The following is a 17,865-nucleotide window of genomic DNA, read 5'->3' on the forward strand; positions in this document are numbered from 1 at the left end:
ACACCACCATAACCGCCAACTATATCGGAAACATGTTCAAGAAGCGCCTTAAAGACGCTGAGTTTCTGTCCGATTGGAAGTAAATTCGAAATATATTCAAAAATAACGACTGAATTTCACATCGAAAAATACATTTTGTCAGTCCAAAACAAATCCTCTGTATCCGACATAACAAAAGTCTGAAACTCGTGCACTCTTGACAACACGATACACTTGGCTTTTTTATTAAGTACTCTAGTACACAACTTGTACGTTCACTCGTCTAAAACCCTTTTCAAATAAAGGGGAAAGAATGCCACCTCCCCGTTACACGGGTTGACAGACCACGTGTACTCTTAGACTAGTAAACAACCTGTACGTTCAGAGTCATAACAAAACTTGCCCCCAGTACTGACGTCCCTGACACGTATTCGGAAGAACGGGAAATTCTATCCGTCCGGGCATGTGCTTAAACATTTCATGACTCATGATATTCTGAGACATAATGAATTGAAAATGTCACCTGACAATGGCCCAGAAATAATGCACATCATGCTTCGTGCAAACTCTTAATTTGTCCGGGTATGCCTTATCGAAATATATGGACCTTGGATATGTAAAGAATGTAGAACATATCACGTATTCGGAGGCAAGAAACGTCAATGGCGCGTTTCTTGAAAAACCTCTTAATTGTCCGGATACATAACAAGACAATTCCTGACTCATGATATTTCCAGATATGGGAAATATTGAACATCGTGCCAGGACACAGTCCGAATATTTAGCATGTCCAAAATATGTCAACTCCGACTTTGTCCGGAAATCACACCCTTTCGCACAGTGTGGGGTTCCCAGATATCCAGACACCTTTGAAACAAAGGGTACTAGTTTGATATTGCGTTTTAGTTACTTTACTATACAGTTACAATAACCCCATGAATGTGTATATCATTGAAAAGCTAACAATGTGTACTATCAGCCATAAAGGTTAACAGTGGCAATAAATAAATACACATTTTCATAATTTCATTACACTTTTGTATTCTACTTTCATACCCTACTTTTTCAGTGTGAATTTCTTGACAACCATCTGTCTAAAGACACATTTCCTTGCCCACGTGAGAGAAAAAAAATAATGCAGGTATTGCTACAGGTGAGTTAATGATTGGACATTGTCCTTGGTGCTGAACTGACTTCTCCATATAATCACTATTCCTTTAGCGTTGAATAAACTTCATTCTGGCACTCTGGCAAGTGGAATATAAGCTTGCTGTACCATAAATAAAAAACTTTTAGTGTCTATTTTATCTGAACCGATTATTTTTTATCTTTCCAGAAAAACCCGTGGGTTGAATTGTTTTTGTGGGCGGTGTAGTTGGCCGGCCAGCGACGCCTTTTGTGTATTAGTCCGCGGCAACGTAATGGTGATGCGGCTTTTTCGCCTCATGACCGGCAAATAGCGCCGTTTTTCATCCACTTTAGATGAATTTACGTCATCGGAGATTGCAAAAAAGTTATCACATCTTTTTTATTATTTTCATTTTTCAAAAACATGAAGAATGTAGCTTCTCTACCGCATAGGCCGTTATCCTTGGAAAATTCTTTTTTTTTTTCAAAGCAGCTTCTATCAAAAAAGTGTTCAGAAATTATACTTTTCAGGTCCAAAATCAAAAATTCACTACGTATTCTACCCGAAATGAACAGGCAACAAACGATATCAATATGTTTGTCGGAAAGGAGCAGGAAACGGCTTTCCATCGTATTGATTGATTTTCGCGTCCTACGTTTCTTAGCGGAACTGTGGCCTTTCCGCCTGAGGTTGTCCGCCTACCTCCGAAATCGTCAGAAACTCCGGTCCAATATATTTTAGCAGACGACTAACACTCATGAGCTCGCAAAGGCTTCTGGGATAACGTGCTTCCGGTTGCATACCGGGCGTTCAACCTCCTAGATTTAATGGTTGTGTTTTTTACGGAACATACGTTTTTCATGAAAATGTCAATTAAGCCTATCAATCAGTGAAAAGGCACGCCTTTCCATCGGAAACGTTGAACTGTCTGAAGAGCGTCACGATTAGAGAAGCGCTAGCGCCTTTCTGAGAAAGAGTCAGACCGCCCCAGACCGCCCCCATTGTTAAGAAAAACTCCGAAACGAGACCTTCAAGGACTTCTATACTTCCCGTCAGCCTTTTCGCGACACACAGTTCATTTCCGGTTCAGTTGCCTAGACGCTGTTGTAAACAACGTAACGTTACATACAATATTCTTACTTTGTAAGCAAAGCGGAGTGTAATTGTCGGTGTGGTTCCAAATCTAACACCAGTCGGTCAACTATGGTAAGTTTTATTTCAATGTAAACTGCTGCCAAATGGCTTAAGCTTGGCGTCTTCAGTTTAGCAGTCCTTGAACCCCCGGCCGGTGACTGTTACAGAGACAAGTTTTGTTGGCGTTCAGGGATTAACGTTAACCTAACGTTTTGTCAAGTTCTCAGTCATAATGAATATATCTAACGTTACCTTGAGGATACCTGTGGTGCCACGCCTGTCTCAGTCCGAGACCTGCATGACTCCTTCACCTCCAGTAGAGTAGAGACTAGAGTAGCAGTAGAGTAGAGACTACTAGCAGTAATAAGCAGTAGAGTACTGAGTAGACTATCAGTAGAGTAGAATAGAGTAGTGTAGTGTAGAGTAGAGTAGCAGTAGTGTAGAGTAGAGTCTGACTTCTACAGTAGAGTGGAGTAAAAACTCAGCTTTGCAGCAGGGTTTTACATGAATTTCTGTAAAGATGTTTTCAGCACAACGGTTCCGGCATGGATTAAACCGAAAGAAGTGGAAAATCATCAAGGTAGCACTATCAAAGGGGTTTTCGGAAAACCCTGTCCAGTCCAAACAGGGAAATGGGGCGGAAAACCCTGTCCAGTCTAAAAAGAGGGTCTGCATAGGGGTTCCTGTCAATGCTTAAAACTATTACTTCAGACAGAACCTACACTAAACTGATACACATAACTATAGAATCGGCAGCATAATGAGTGATCCAAAGGTACAACATGCACACAAAGTCAGTTCTGTCAAATGCAAAGTACCCAATTAACACTTATCTGGTAGGACATGAGGGGAGAGAATTACACCCATTGTCCATCAAACAATGGATAGTGAGTGTCCATCAATTTCGGGTTGTTAAATAGTGGCAATACGTTACAAAGACAGGCTTTGAAAGGTTTTCTTTGAATGATAAGTGTGCAGCACTCATTTTGAGAGCTGGTCTGTTTAAATCCTGGTTTAAGAATGACCTTAGTACACAATGTTAAAACATTACATATATTTTACAATGCACTACAATAAAGCCGAGATGGTATTTTTCAAACCCTAGTAGAAGTTGTGAGCTGTATAGAACTATGTATCCTTTTAAAAATAATGTGTTTTATTTGCAAAATTATGCCGTAAGGCTAATAGCATGTTCAGTCTCAAAGAGTAGAAGTTTTTTATATGATGCACAGAAGTATCAATGATGGATGATTTTTGTTAAGTTATAATTTTTGTATGACATTGTGTCACACTTCAAGTTGATGTTATTTCTGTGCTTAGCCATATCAAAGATAAAAAATGTTGTTGTATACTAGTACTTAGTAGCTTACAACGTATACCCCCATGCAGACCCTCTTTTCAGACTGGACAGGGTTTTCCGCATTCCGGACTGGACAGGTTTTTCCGAAAACCCCTATCAAAGAACCTGTATCGTTACTTAGGCGTCGACATCGGAATTAGAACTATGCCGTATATGCTGTGTACCTGCCCTGTAAACTGACTATTGGCTAGCCTGGGTACCATTCTCTGCTGGTTGGCTTTGGGTTGCTTTACCCGGCCCAAGGCTAAGGCACCGACCTGCTTTTGTCAGCCTGTCTGATTAGCTGCCCTTTGAGATTTGGCAGCCAGAGCTTGTAGCCGTGGGTTGTTTAGAGTGGTGTGGCTCTCCTCAAGCATGGAACGAAATTCCTGTTCGAGAGACAGCCTTAAGCAATGCTAATCATTTTCACTTGTCTTCATTATTGAGGAAAGTTGCACATATTGCCTTTCCCAAGGACCCAAGCTTTGTGTCATATTAACAGATTCAAACCCAGAACCTCCCGGTATGAGTGAAACACCCTGCCGTTACGCCACACAACGCCACGGTGATGCCATAAATGTCCTGACAAGCCACCAAAAGACTGGAGATGCTACCCTGAATGGTTCATACCAGCCCCCAAATCAGTGATTCATTTGTTAAGGGGATGCAATTAGAAATAATATGGTACAATCAATATTTATATAATAAGCTATTACAGTGTATTAGACCTTTCAAACACTTTCTGAAGGTGTCTTGTTTGTGAGTGTGAACTTTTGTGGACTGTTTATTTTCATACTGCATTATTTACAAATTTTTAAAATAGTCTTCTTCTTCCTCCACTACAGTCTACTGCCCAGGATGATCGATACTCCTTCATTGCAGAGTGGTACGACCCAAATGCTGCTCTGATGAGGAGGTACCAGTTCCTGTACTATCCAAAGGACAGTTCCATTGAAATGGTGAGATCTAAACATTTCAGATAGTCTAAAAGTAATTAATAGCAATTCGCAAGCAACTAGATATGATTTGGGAGACAGTCCGATGTTAAGCATCTACTACGTTACATTACTGACACGAAATCATGACATAATTTGTCCCACTGAGATCAATTAACCCAACAAACATGTACCATATAGCACCAAACAAAGTACACAGCACTGGACAAAGTTATTTTGTATTGAAAGTGGTACTGGAAAATTAATTAGCACCTACGAATTATTATCCTGTTGAATGTTGCTTTGGCAGCACATTGCAAAGGGCAAGATTTTTCTTGTCCTTCCCCCTCTGAAGGCCGCCACCCCAAATAATTTTCTGAAGGAAGTTCGAGATGTAAGAATCCAGCTGATTGAATGTATGTATTGTATGTATCACGTCAACATTTTCTGTCAGGCATGTTTGGTGGTACTGTTTTTATGACATTGTACAATAATCTATTATTTCCTTTATTCTAGTTTGACATCAAGAACCATCGTACATTCTTAAAGCGTACTAAATACGAGGGAGTTAGCCAGGAAGACTTGTACATCGGAAGCACAGTGGAAGTATTTTCTCGGCAACTGCACTTTGTTGACTATGGAGACGGCTTTACAGCCAGGAGCCTTGGTGACAAAAAGGAAAAGTAAGTCACTTCTGGTATCGGACTGGAGTTTCCCTTAAGATTTAGGAGGTTAGCGGACAGCACAAAATTGATACAACCCATGGGCTTTTCAGGATATACAACAAATCTATGCTCAGCTGTAACGATCACCAAGCAATAGGGAGCAAAAGTTAGACAGACAAGAGTGCACTTCCAGCCTATTACACCAACCTTCCGCCAACTCCGGTCAGATTTGAACTCCGACCCGGAACCTTCTGAACACCTGTGAGACAGTGGTCATGATTTATCGTATCTAATTATCCAGATATTACATGTATGTGATAACTAGAATTTGGCAACCCTTTTTTCAGAAATGCAGAAAAGAATCTGTGTACTGCCTTTTGTCGAACTACTCGCACACAATATCATATCATTGTCTCATTGGCCCAGGCCGTATAGTATTGACCAAGGTCACATACCAAAGAGCCCAAAATCGATCTTGACCTATGTCTTCCCAACATCTATCACATCGACCCACATACCAAATATCATATTCATAAATTATTAATGATTGTAATCCACCAAGAGGTTCATGCATTATGTAGCAGACTCCACCCTGCAGTAAATCTGGCTTAACCTCCTCACAAGGTAGATCTGGCCCATCATGACTAAATCCTTCACTGCCAGATTTAGACTGTCCATACCTGTTGCAGGCTTTACGATTAATATTTTCTACTTTCTAACTGTCAGTGTTAATTTCTGATGACAGGACCCTGGGAATGATCAAGCCTGATGCATTGGACAGGATGGGCATGATCCTGGACATGATAAGTCACAAAGGGTTACTGGTTACAAAGGCAAAGATGGTACTGTTGTCCAGGTAGGTTGAATCATTCTCTCACATTCATTGAATTATGTTTTCATATTGTTGTAAGTTTTTGCTGGTGTGTGTTGTATTGATTTCTTTAATGACAGAATCAGGAGGGATGAACACTGACGCAAGGTACCACAGTTTGGCAGTGGCTAGAGAGTTTGCCACTGTCACTTTGGCAGTAAAGCTAAGGCAGTAAGGGCACAACCCACGTACGTGCAAATACATGCTGTCTACATGCAAAAACGTGGGCAATCATTTGGGATCCGTAAGTAGTATAAGTAACCGCCTCCGTACTTGTAGGGAATACGACTGATTTTGGAGCATGCAGACACAGCATAGAACTTTACGTGCAGGCAAAACTTCATGTTTCCGTGTTGACGTACTCCCTCCCTGCTCTTGCCAGTCGTTCCCCACGTTTTCAGAAATACTTGGCGGACATGGCCCCCCCAAAAAAACGTATGGACAAATTGCACTTACGACGGGTTGTGCCCATAGCTTAAAGGAGGGATCTGGCTCCCCACCCTTGTAAGGTTTTGACAAATTTGCATCTACCTTGAAGTTCCTTCCCGTTGGTGAAGGGCATAACACAATGTTGCCAAGGACACTGCCAAGCTATAGATTGGCCCAGATGTCCATATTGTATCTTTACCGGCCTGTCAGGACTCCATTCTCCACTAATCGTATGGGTTACTGTACATGTTGTAGACAGTACTTTAAAAATGGTTTTACCCTTGGCCTGACTGTCTGTAAACTGCTACCATCAAGTTTAACTCTCATTATTCCACAGGATACAATGTAGCAATGCACTGCCAGTTGAGAAAAATTGAATTTAAAGAGATTTAAAGAGATGTACCAGAATCAGTAATGCTGATGAGCTATGTACACTTCAGATACTTAGGTGTTCAAGACTAGGCCCCCTTAATAATGTTTTTTTATGTGCCTGTATTATGGCACCCGGTGCTGGTGGAATTATGAGTTGATGTTACCCCAACATACCGGTAGTAAGAATATGCTTTATGGCAATATCAATAAGTGGTGTAGGAATTCTGAAATTGGTAATTGTTACGACCAAAGGGCATTTATACTGGCTACACAAATACAATAACTTACTGAAGTAGAATTTTTAGTAGATTGTATGTCACTGCCAATTTGACTGGAGGAATACATCAATAAGAAGAACTTGTTTTTCAGGGCAGAGGCTGCACAGTTCTATATGGAACATCAGTCCAAGCCCTTTTTCAAGTAAGTGCTATCAATTTAAAATCTGACTCATCAAAATTCCTTAATATCTCACTAAATGTCAATTTGAAGTTGGTAAGTTTATCTTCCATACAAATTATTAATTTGACAATTTTAGGAAGTAAACCAAGTTGTAGTTTCAGTGCAAATTCAATGTTTATCCCTTTCTTAGTGGACTTCTGGACTATGTGACTTCTGGACCTGTAGTTGCCATGGAGATTATGGGAGGTAATGCTATCGGAGTGTGGAGAGAGATGATTGGCCCAACCAATCCCAGTGATGCTCGTAGTCAGAACTCACAAAGTCTGAGGGCTAAGTATGGTACAGGTGAGACACACCTGCTTTTTTCTCTGATCTAGTGTAATACAGGTGAGACAACACCTACTTTTTTCTCTGATCTAGTGTAGTACAGGTGAGACACACCTGCTTTTTCCTCTGATCTAGTGTAGTACAGATGAGACACACCTGCTTTTTCTCTGATCTAGTGTGCCTAGGTGAGACACACCTGCTTTTTCCTCTGATCTAGTGTAGTACAGGTGAGACACACCTGCTTTTTCCTCTGATCTAGTGTGTCCAGGTGAGACACACCTGCTTTTTCCTCTGATCTAGTGTAGTACAGGTGAGACACACCTGCTTTTTTCTCTGATCTAGTGTGTCCAGGTGAGACACACCTGCTTTTTCCTCTGATCTAGTGTAGTACAGGTGAGACACACCTGCTTTTTCCTCTGATCTAGTGTAGTACAGGTGAGACACACCTGCTTTTTCTCTGATCTAGTGTAGTACAGGTGAGACACACCTGCTTTTTCCTCTGATCTAGTGTAGTACAGGTGAGACACACCTGCTTTTTTCTCTGATCTAGTGTGTCCATGTGAGACACACCTGCTTTTTCCTCTGATCTAGTGTGTCCAGGTGAGACACACCTGCTTTTTCCTCTGATCTAGTGTAGTACAGGTGAGACAACACCTGCTTTTTTCTCTGATCTAGTGTAGTACAGGTGAGACACACCTGCTTTTTTCTCTGATCTAGTGTAGCACAGGTGAGACAACACCTGCTTTTTTCTCTGATCAAGTGTAGTACAGGTGAGACACACCTGCTTTTTCTCTGATCTAGTGTAGTACAGGTGAGACACACCTGCTTTTTTCTCTGATCTAGTGTAGTACCGGTGAGACACACCTGCTTTTTCTCTGATCTAGTGTAGTACAGGTGAGACACACCTGCTTTTTCCTCTGATCTAGTGTAGTACAGGTGAGACACACCTGTTTTTTCCTCTGATCTAGTGTGTCCAGGTGAGACACACCTGCTTTTTCCTCTGATCTAGTGTAGTACAGGTGAGACACACCTGCTTTTTTCTCTGATCTAGTGTGTCCAGGTGAGACACACCTGCTTTTTCCTCTGATCTAGTGTAGTACAGGTGAGACACACCTGCTTTTTCCTCTGATCTAGTGTAGTACAGGTGAGACACACCTGCTTTTTCTCTGATCTAGTGTAGTACAGGTGAGACACACCTGCTTTTTCCTCTGATCTAGTGTAGTACAGGTGAGACACACCTGCTTTTTTCTCTGATCTAGTGTGTCCATGTGAGACACACCTGCTTTTTCCTCTGATCTAGTGTGTCCAGGTGAGACACACCTGCTTTTTCCTCTGATCTAGTGTAGTACAGGTGAGACAACACCTGCTTTTTTCTCTGATCTAGTGTAGTACAGGTGAGACACACCTGCTTTTTTCTCTGATCTAGTGTAGTACAGGTGAGACAACACCTGCTTTTTTCTCTGATCAAGTGTAGTACAGGTGAGACACACCTGCTTTTTCTCTGATCTAGTGTAGTACAGGTGAGACACACCTGCTTTTTTCTCTGATCTAGTGTAGTACAGGTGAGACACACCTGCTTTTTTCTCTGATCTAGTGTAGTACAGGTGAGACACACCTGCTTTTTTTCTCTGATCTAGTGTAGTACAGGTGAGACACACCTGCTTTTTTCTCTGATCTAGTGTAGTACAGGTGAGACAACACCTGCTTTTTCCTCTGATCTAGTGTAGTACAGGTGAGACACACCTGCTTTTTTCTCTGATCTAGTGTGTCCAGGTGAGACACACCTGCTTTTTTCTCTGATCTAGTGTGTCCAGGTGAGACACACCTGCTTTTTCCTCTGATCTAGTGTAGTACAGGTGAGACAACACCTGCTTTTTTCTCTGATCTAGTGTGTCCAGGTGAGACACACCTGCTTTTTCCTCTGATCTAGTGTAGTACAGGTGAGACAACACCTGCTTTTTTCTATGATCTAGTGTAGTACAGGTGAGACAACACCTACTTTTTTCTCTGATCTAGTGTAGTACAGGTGAGACAACACCTACTTTTTTCTCTGATCTAGTGTAGTACAGGTGAGACAACACCTACTTTTTTCTCTGATCTAGTGTAGTACAGGTGAGACAACACCTACTTTTTCCTATGATCTAGTGTAGTACAGGTGAGACAACACCTGCTTTTTCCTATGCACTTTTTAAAGTTTTCAAAATTAAAAAATCGCTACATGTAACAAGTTGTTTCCAAAGTTAGGGTGCATACTTTATTTGAGGTTATTGCAGCAATAAATGGTGAAAGAGGCTAAAATAGGGCAGTGATTTTTATAAGCTGCAGCAGGCAAATGACAAGTTTGTAGAGCCAATGACATTAGGCATTTATGCAAAATAACCCAGGAAAAACATCTGATTTAGAAATTTCAATTCACCCAGTTCAAGGTCTGTTCAAACTTAGTGTAGAATTGGTGCGCATCTTATTTGAGTTTTTCCAATGATTTTAACTTTCAGTCCCACAGATCTGTCTGAGACTTGCCCCAAATCGGGTGCGTACTTTATTTGAGAAAATACAGTAGCTGCATTACTTTTTGAAGGACCCTCATATGAGTACCCATGTCTCCTTATCTGTCCGCCCGAGTCTGCCAAATCTGCAAAAGATTGCAGAAAAGGAGATCAGTGTTTTTGGCACATCAACTAATGATGCAAGCGAATGATTGATTGAAAGAAACATATGAGTTCAGGCAAAAGTCGCAATGCACACTTCTCACCTCACCTCACCTCACCGGTCCCATAGCCTCACCGGCGGTAGGGGCAGCACATCCATCAACATGGATGCACACTTACCAGCTCAAAACTACCTAATATGGGGGTGGTTCAGGATTTGGCCTGTTTCATTGCAACTAGGAGCGTTCAGACGGGGCCACATTAACCATGCTCTGGTGGTTTTGGCTCGGAACCCGAGGTGTAAGGCTTGTGCATGTGAACAGGACATAAAATACATTCTGTAAGATAATGCCTGCACAATGTTGCACTCTTGTGTTTCTCATAATGATTGTTTTTCTATTTCCTCTGTATTTATCTAGTGGAACCCATGATGTCGTGGGTTTCAACAATGTGCATTACATCATCGCAATCATCATATTATATTAGATATAGTATAATTTTTTTATGAAAACATGTTTCATTCTTTGAAGATAACACCAGAAATGCAGTACATGGTTCAGACTCCAAGGAATCTGCTACAAGAGTAAGTATCCCCAAGTCTGTCATTTTGTTGTACTGCAAAGTTTATCTTCTAACACTGTAACAGGTTTGAACTGAAGATATGGTTACCGTAACTATTGTGATGACAGGTTAAAAAGCTAACCAGCAATGTACATTGTATACTATAAAAAAAAGGCTCTCAAAATCTCATCATTATGTTGGGCCCAAATATGTATTCAATTTGTCAAGTTTAGTTATGCAGCCCTAGTACAGGCTTTATTATATCACCATGTATGCCTTGGAGTAGGAGTTGCAAAAAAGTTTAAACATGTACTTTTTTATTTTATACATGTATTGCATGTACATGTAACTATTTGTCTTCAGCTGTTTTAAGACCTGTGACATGCTCTCAACAGTTGTTGTTTGTCCACTGTGGATGTCATTCATAGTGCAAGTCAGTATATGGTCATATATGTACTTAAGTGCAGGAAATGTTCCATCTTCATTCTATTAGGAAGCTGAGTTTTTCTTCCCATCTGCTGGCCCGAGTCGTGCCAATACTGCCCAGTTCAGCAACTGCACCTGCTGTGTCATCAAGCCTCATGCTGTCCTGGCAGGTGAGCAGCACTGTGCAGAATGGTCACCTGCAATCAAGCATTTTAATGCTATTATTGATATCAAAAGTGACCATTCTCTGCAATTGTCAAACTACCAATTAGGGCTGTGTACCTGTGTACCGTACCTAAAAATTGTTTAGGTACAGGTCTGGACCTAAACATCTGTGTACCTGTACCTGTACCTAAACACACTAAATCACTTATTTTTACCAATTTTTAAGATTGCTGGACAAGGAAATCCCGAATCAACAATGACAATTGTGATAATCTTATACAGTTGAAACTCAACAAAACTTGTTTTGGGATTCAAATATGCAATTCCCTGTATAAAGATGACAATTTATCACTAAAAAAGACAGTTAGCTACATGTTTAACTTACATAAATTATACAGTCATTTGTACTTGGTTAAAATTCTTTAGGTATAGGTGCAGGTCCGTACCTGTACCACCCATGTACCTGTATCTGTACCTGTACCTGAAATTTGTTTAGGTACACAGCCTACTACCAATGAAGTTGGGAATATCAAACTTTGATTTACTTTGACTTATATTTGTGTATAATAACAAGTTTATTGATGTCCAAAACAATGCCCAAGGGTTAATTGTAACTTGGTCAGGATTATCTTGACACCTGGTATTACCTTGAAGATCGCTAAGCAACTTTTGTTCCTTCCTTGGCTTAGGTAACGATAGTTGACCTTTATCCGTGGGGTAACCTACATGTATATTCGTTGTTTTCAAAAGCAGGGTATTAAATGGGGCTATCATGCCAACGAATGTGAGTTCAAACTGCTGTAGCGCTATGTTTTGAAACTATTACAATATGAAGCAACCGTCCGTCGACTTGATATCTCCAAATGTGCTGTTTTGAACGGATATAGGTTACCCCACGGATAAAAGTGAGTTTGTCGAGTTTAGGACCCCTTTAAAAATTCATCAAAACTTGACCACTCTCTGGCAACTAGCAATGGAGTGCCACGAGTTCGAGTGCATGACAAAGCGTGCCATGTTAGGGCACCTACCGTAACGGTTGTAATACAGTATGTGTTTTTTACCTTCATTTGACAACTTTTAATAAAACTACAGGAAATGCACTAACTTAAAGGTCATTCATCTTACATGTATGTTGAGCACCTGTACCCTACATCATGTAAAAATTTGCCAACTATATATATGTTGATGGCAATTACAAACTGCACTAACATGTACATGAATGATTGTAGCTACATCACACAGCTGCAAGCGTAAGACAGCACCAGTCAAAGTCCAGGACTGTGCATGTCTGAGTTAGCATGACGTGTCTCTGCATAATTTTACCTGGCAGTGCTAATTTCTTCAGTTGCAAACAAGTTTCGTCAGTTTGATGCTTCGAGTCAGTTGGGATGGATAAAATGGACTTTCCAACCGCTATATAAACACCCTTTCATGCAGCCGTTTACTTTTTGGTTACTAGGTATTCTTTTGATAATACATTTTTATGTCCTTAAAGTCTTTGATAAGGGCACTCTCTATAATAATAGCCTTCAAGTTATTATTTGGTGGAGGTATGTGTTTGTGGAACTCTAGTTTGTAAATAAAGCTTCTTTGTTTCTCCCCTTCAGGCCAGACAGGGAAAATTGTCCAGGCTATTGTGGATGCTGGGTTTGAGATCTCTGCTCTGCAGATGGTAAGTTCATTTGCTATTCATCATAATCCTAATTTTCAGTGTTGTGAAGAACATCATTATTATCATGTTGCTGTCTTGCAGTATCAACGGCAATAAATGTTACCTAGCACTGTGGATTTCACCCAGTCATGCAAAACACTCGCTGACTGGAACAAGTTACTTGTTAATGAAAATTTACTTTACTTCAATCAAAACAGACCGAGGTCATGTCAATGTAAAAATAAGTCCTCTCTCCCAGTCATCATTGCACTGTTCAAAAAGATCTTCTAACACCCATACCATATTTTCTCGATTAACTTTTTAGACGTTCAAAATCCAAATTAAAGGGGTCGCATTTGACACTGGTAAAGTCGGGTTGCTTCATTTGTAAAGTGTCTTTCCCAAGTCAATCAGAATACATTTCTTTCCCATACAAAGAACAATTTGGAGATATGTCCACCCGCCACTGGTTGCAAAATTTCAGAAAGGCTGACAATAGTATTAGGTCAAAAGTATGTCTACATGTATCAGATTACTTTACAGCTAAAGAATTCCTTGCATTCTAAATGACTCTGGTCCCTTTCCTTTTCATTGTGGAAAAATTATTAATTATAATAATCATAAATTATTGTAACAATTTTAGACGGTTAAAATGTTCAGAACCATTTTCCTACTGTGCCCTTTACCAGAACTGCACTTATTGTACGACAGTTACTGTTGGATGCAGTTAGTCAACTTTGGTCCCCTGTTGTACCTCATCATGCTTGTACCTTAAAGTTTGTAGTTGCCCACAAATTTAAAGCGTCATGCAAACCTGGGTCACAGTCGCCTTACAAGATTTGTAGGTGTTCAAGGCAGGCGCAGAACACGGGAATATTCAGGCCGGACAATGAAGGCCGGAGTAAAACACACTCCACTGTTCAATTGTACATTTTAAATATGTATTTACGGTTATTATTATATTTTTTAATAACATATGCTATGTAAAAAATGAAGGCGAAAATGGCAAAATTGATAAAAAGTGTACATTCACTGAGCAAACTACAAGAACAGTGAAGTCATCACCCAGTTTTGAGTTTCAATTGGCTGCCACTCTTTTCTGAGTTTTGATTGGGTAAATTCGGAACAAAATTGAAAACCCTACAAAAACAAATAGTTTACCTTAAATATTCATTAAATATAGTGAATGATTAAAAAGAGTTTGACTTCTGTTTGTGATGTGCATGTAATGTTTTCCAATTCCAGTTTCACCTGGAGAGGGCTAATGCTGAAGAGTTCATTGAGGTCTACAAAGGAGTTGTTGCTGAATTCAATGTAAGCGTAGAAAAGTAATCTTTTGTGAGCAAAGTTCTCTAAATAAACTAAAGGAAAAACAGTCATCTTTTATTCAGGTTAAGAAATGCCAGGAACATAACATTTGCAGTGACCTCCTTACCTATAGAATTTTTAAATTGTCGGCATGAATCAATGTCCAACAAGAATCTTAAAGAAATACTTCTACATGAATTTACTGCCTATCACTACCAAAAATGCTTTTTCTTGTTTATCTTGTTTGGCTTCCTCACAGAAAATTTATCTTCCAGGAAGAAAATTATTCTGTCCCCAAGAAATGTTAGAAAAATGTGCTTGTCCATGGGGCAAGCAAATTTTTTCTTGTTAAGTTTTTGAGAAAATTTGAGATTTGTTTTCTTGTCTTTCTCAAAATGCCTTTTCTTGTTTATCTTGTTTTGCTTCCTCATAGAAAATTTATCTTCCTGGCAGAAAAAAATTCTTGTATTTCTTAAGAGTTGAATCTGGTTAGAAAAAAACAAGAATTTCTAGATTTTTGTTTCTTGCACTGTAAGAAAAAATAAGGAGATTTTGCTTAAATGTCTAAAAAAAATTTTTTAGTTTATCGTTTTGCTTGAATTTTTTTTTACATTTTCTTCCTGCAAGAACATTTTTCTTCATACAAGAATTGTCCATGGGGCAAGCAAAATAAGAAAAAATCATTTTTGGTAGTGTGTATACATAGTATACTTTCTTTTTGTGCCAATAACTTGGGGGGGGGGGGAGGATATAGGGGTGTGGAAAACAATAGTTACCTGAATCCAACTTCTAAGTATGTTGAGTTAATCTGTTCTTCCTCCCTAAAGGACATGGTGAGTCAGCTGTGTGCAGGGCCTAGTGTTGCCATGGAGATAAAGAGCAAGGATGGAAACACACCCCAGAGTTTCCGGGAGTTTGTGGGACCGGCTGATCCTGTAGGTTTATGCTTCTTTAATGGAGTCCTATATATAAACTCTGGAAAAGTGTTATTTTCTGATCATAGCTTGATAATATATACAATAAAGTACCCACTAGTCCAGATGAATGACTGCATTAAATGTGCCTAACAAGGCCTGACAAAAAGTTAGCTCACAAAGCCAGTTTCAGAAGCAATACACATTGAAAGAAAAACTTGAACTATATCATTATGACCATTTGATATCTTGTGCAGTTGGCCTTCTTGTGTTGGCCGATTATTTTTACATTGAATCTATTGGAAAATAACAATGCTGTCTCCATGGAGCTGCATAATTTGATGTTCCATTCCCATTATAAAGAAATACACTGGAACAGTTGCACTTCATACAGTAATTGCTCATTGACATGAAATACAGTTACAATTCATATGATTGAGCAAGGTACGAATGTCAATATCAATGACAGTGTTTAAATGACCATTCAGTTTTTAGTGTATTTATTGGACCACCCCTTGATTTGACTTAGTAAATAGAGAAATACGGTGGAGAAATTCACAAAAAATACACATTGTATGGAAGTTTATCTTTTGAAACACATGAATTTATTTCCTTCTGCAACAAATTGTTAGGCAACAAAAAAAGTCTAATTCAATATGAAGCTCTAACACACACACACACACACACATTTTCATGTACACACACAAATACACAAAATGTGCACACGCACCAAGACACACACATGAACACACCCTCTGAGGCTGCCACGCTGACTTACAAAAATACAGGTATCGTACACTTTGAACTAGGTTACAGATAACAATTTTTGTACATTCATCAGGTGCATTGCTATTCACCGTCAGTGTCAATAATAATGACATATCATTTTCTTTCATGTGTACAACAGGAGATAGCCAGGCATCTGAGACCACGGACCCTAAGGGCCATATTTGGTAAAGACAAGATCCAAAATGCTGTTCACTGCACAGACTTGCCAGAGGATGGACTTCTTGAGGTACATGTGAGAACTAATGTCCTGTGCAGACATACATTGTACATTTTACAGTGCACTCATTCTGTAGCAAGGTTAGACATTCCTCGGCCATTTCCAGTCAGTGTCCCAACCAGGTCCATGTACTTTACTCAGTTTGCAGTAATTAGAAGGCTATGCAATTGGTTGAGCTAGGGCTTGTTGGGTCTGTGTGTAGGTCCACAGAATATAACTCAAGAGGTTGTGGATAGATCTCAATTTGGTATGTGTGTAGCAGTTGTGGAAAGTTCAAAAATGGTTTACCTGGATTGTTATTTTACTATGGTACTGCAGCGGGCTTTGTATATTTGAGTGTTGTTTTATTCTATATATCGTATACTATTAGACACAAAAAATTGATGTTTAACACTTCCACAGTCTCTCAAGTGTCTAGCATCATGCCAGGCCCATTTACGTAATATGATTATGTTTGAATCGTTCTCAGGTGGAATACTTCTTCAAGATCCTGGACAGCTGAGGAGACGTCACTGCTGGAATCTGGGCTGAGTGGCTGATGGCATCACACTATCACACATCTCACACAAACACAAATGCAGACAACAAAGGGGAAAACACTTAGTATGGTGCATTTATTCTCGGCCAAAATGAGATATTAGACCTGAATCAGCTTCAGCAGGTTTCATTACTGTAATATGACATATACATTTGATTACAAAATGACAAGAAAGCTTTGGTGTCATTCACAATGATAAAAAATACGACTAGCTTTAGATTTTAACTGCTACCGAAACATGGCATATACATAGCATATATTACATAATCCATTGTACATAACATGTATGGCTTAAAAATTGTTATTGTGCTGTTTTATGGATGACTCCAAAAGTGATGTTGAGTTCAGTTAAAAATATATGCTAGTTGGCATGTTTGCAACACGTTTGTCAACTTTCAAAGTCCTTACCGTACTTCTTACCGGTGCCTTCACTGGTTAGAACAAGTTAATTTTTTGTAGTTTTTCAAAGGGCTTTGTTGCTTTCTTACCAGGTCACAAACTTCCCTGTACATTAATATATCACTGTGTGCCTGTTGAAAACGTTTTTTAAAAGGCTGGAATCAAATCATTTTCATATGTCATCCCAAGGAGGTTAAATATATAGACATACATGTATATCACCTCCTTGGTCATCCATAGTATAAACAATTATTAGTATATGGTCACTTCAGTCCGTAATGACCATGGTAAAATCCTAAATATATGGCTTGTTACCTCCATGAAATGTCATGGAGGTTATATTATCATCATGAGTGTGTTTGTTTAGCATGCTCATCTTTGACTTATTTGTGTTATAATTTGTTACAATTTGTCTGCTGTCTCAAAAATGTAACAGATAGTACAATCGTTAATCCAGCCATCAGGCAAGAAGTAGTTGACTTCAAATTTAGCTTGCGCAAGATTCCGTTCTCAATACTTTCAGGAAGACCAATAGATATTGTTTTGCAAGCTTATAAGGACCACAATTTGTACATTTTACAGTAAAAGAGGCTGATTGACTGGAAGGACTTTGACTGAACGAACCTTTGTCAAAAATGATGTGTACTGTTTTTCTTCAATAAAGTGGAAA

The 17,865-nt window shown here is 39.4% G+C and overlaps 1 protein-coding gene across 1 annotated transcript; it reads left to right on the forward strand.

Moving 5' to 3' along the window:
* The first annotated feature begins 2,135 nt into the window (after window positions 1–2,135).
* LOC118427446 (nucleoside diphosphate kinase 7-like) lies at window positions 2,136–17,715 on the forward strand. The gene is made up of 13 exons (XM_035837250.1): window positions 2,136–2,314; window positions 4,427–4,540; window positions 5,033–5,199; window positions 5,927–6,037; window positions 7,223–7,273; window positions 7,443–7,597; window positions 10,758–10,810; window positions 11,282–11,384; window positions 12,987–13,051; window positions 14,276–14,344; window positions 15,166–15,273; window positions 16,160–16,267; window positions 16,728–17,715. The coding sequence occupies exons 1-13, from the start codon at window positions 2,312–2,314 to the stop codon at window positions 16,758–16,760; spliced, it is 1,140 nt and encodes a 379-aa protein (XP_035693143.1). The 5' UTR covers window positions 2,136–2,311; the 3' UTR covers window positions 16,761–17,715.
* Window positions 17,716–17,865: the final 150 nt, after the last annotated feature.

Source organism: Branchiostoma floridae, chromosome 12 (genome assembly GCF_000003815.2).
Source record: "Branchiostoma floridae strain S238N-H82 chromosome 12, Bfl_VNyyK, whole genome shotgun sequence".
NCBI classification, from domain to species: Eukaryota; Metazoa; Chordata; class Leptocardii; order Amphioxiformes; family Branchiostomatidae; genus Branchiostoma; species Branchiostoma floridae.

Bases quoted from the DNA above. Each gene is read 5' to 3' on its own strand.
- LOC118427446 (XM_035837250.1), top strand. The intron at 7,598-10,757 runs GTGAGACACACC...CATTCTTTGAAG, and splicing joins GAGGGCTAAGTATGGTACAG to ATAACACCAGAAATGCAGTA. The intron at 15,274-16,159 runs GTAGGTTTATGC...TGTGTACAACAG, and splicing joins TTGTGGGACCGGCTGATCCT to GAGATAGCCAGGCATCTGAG.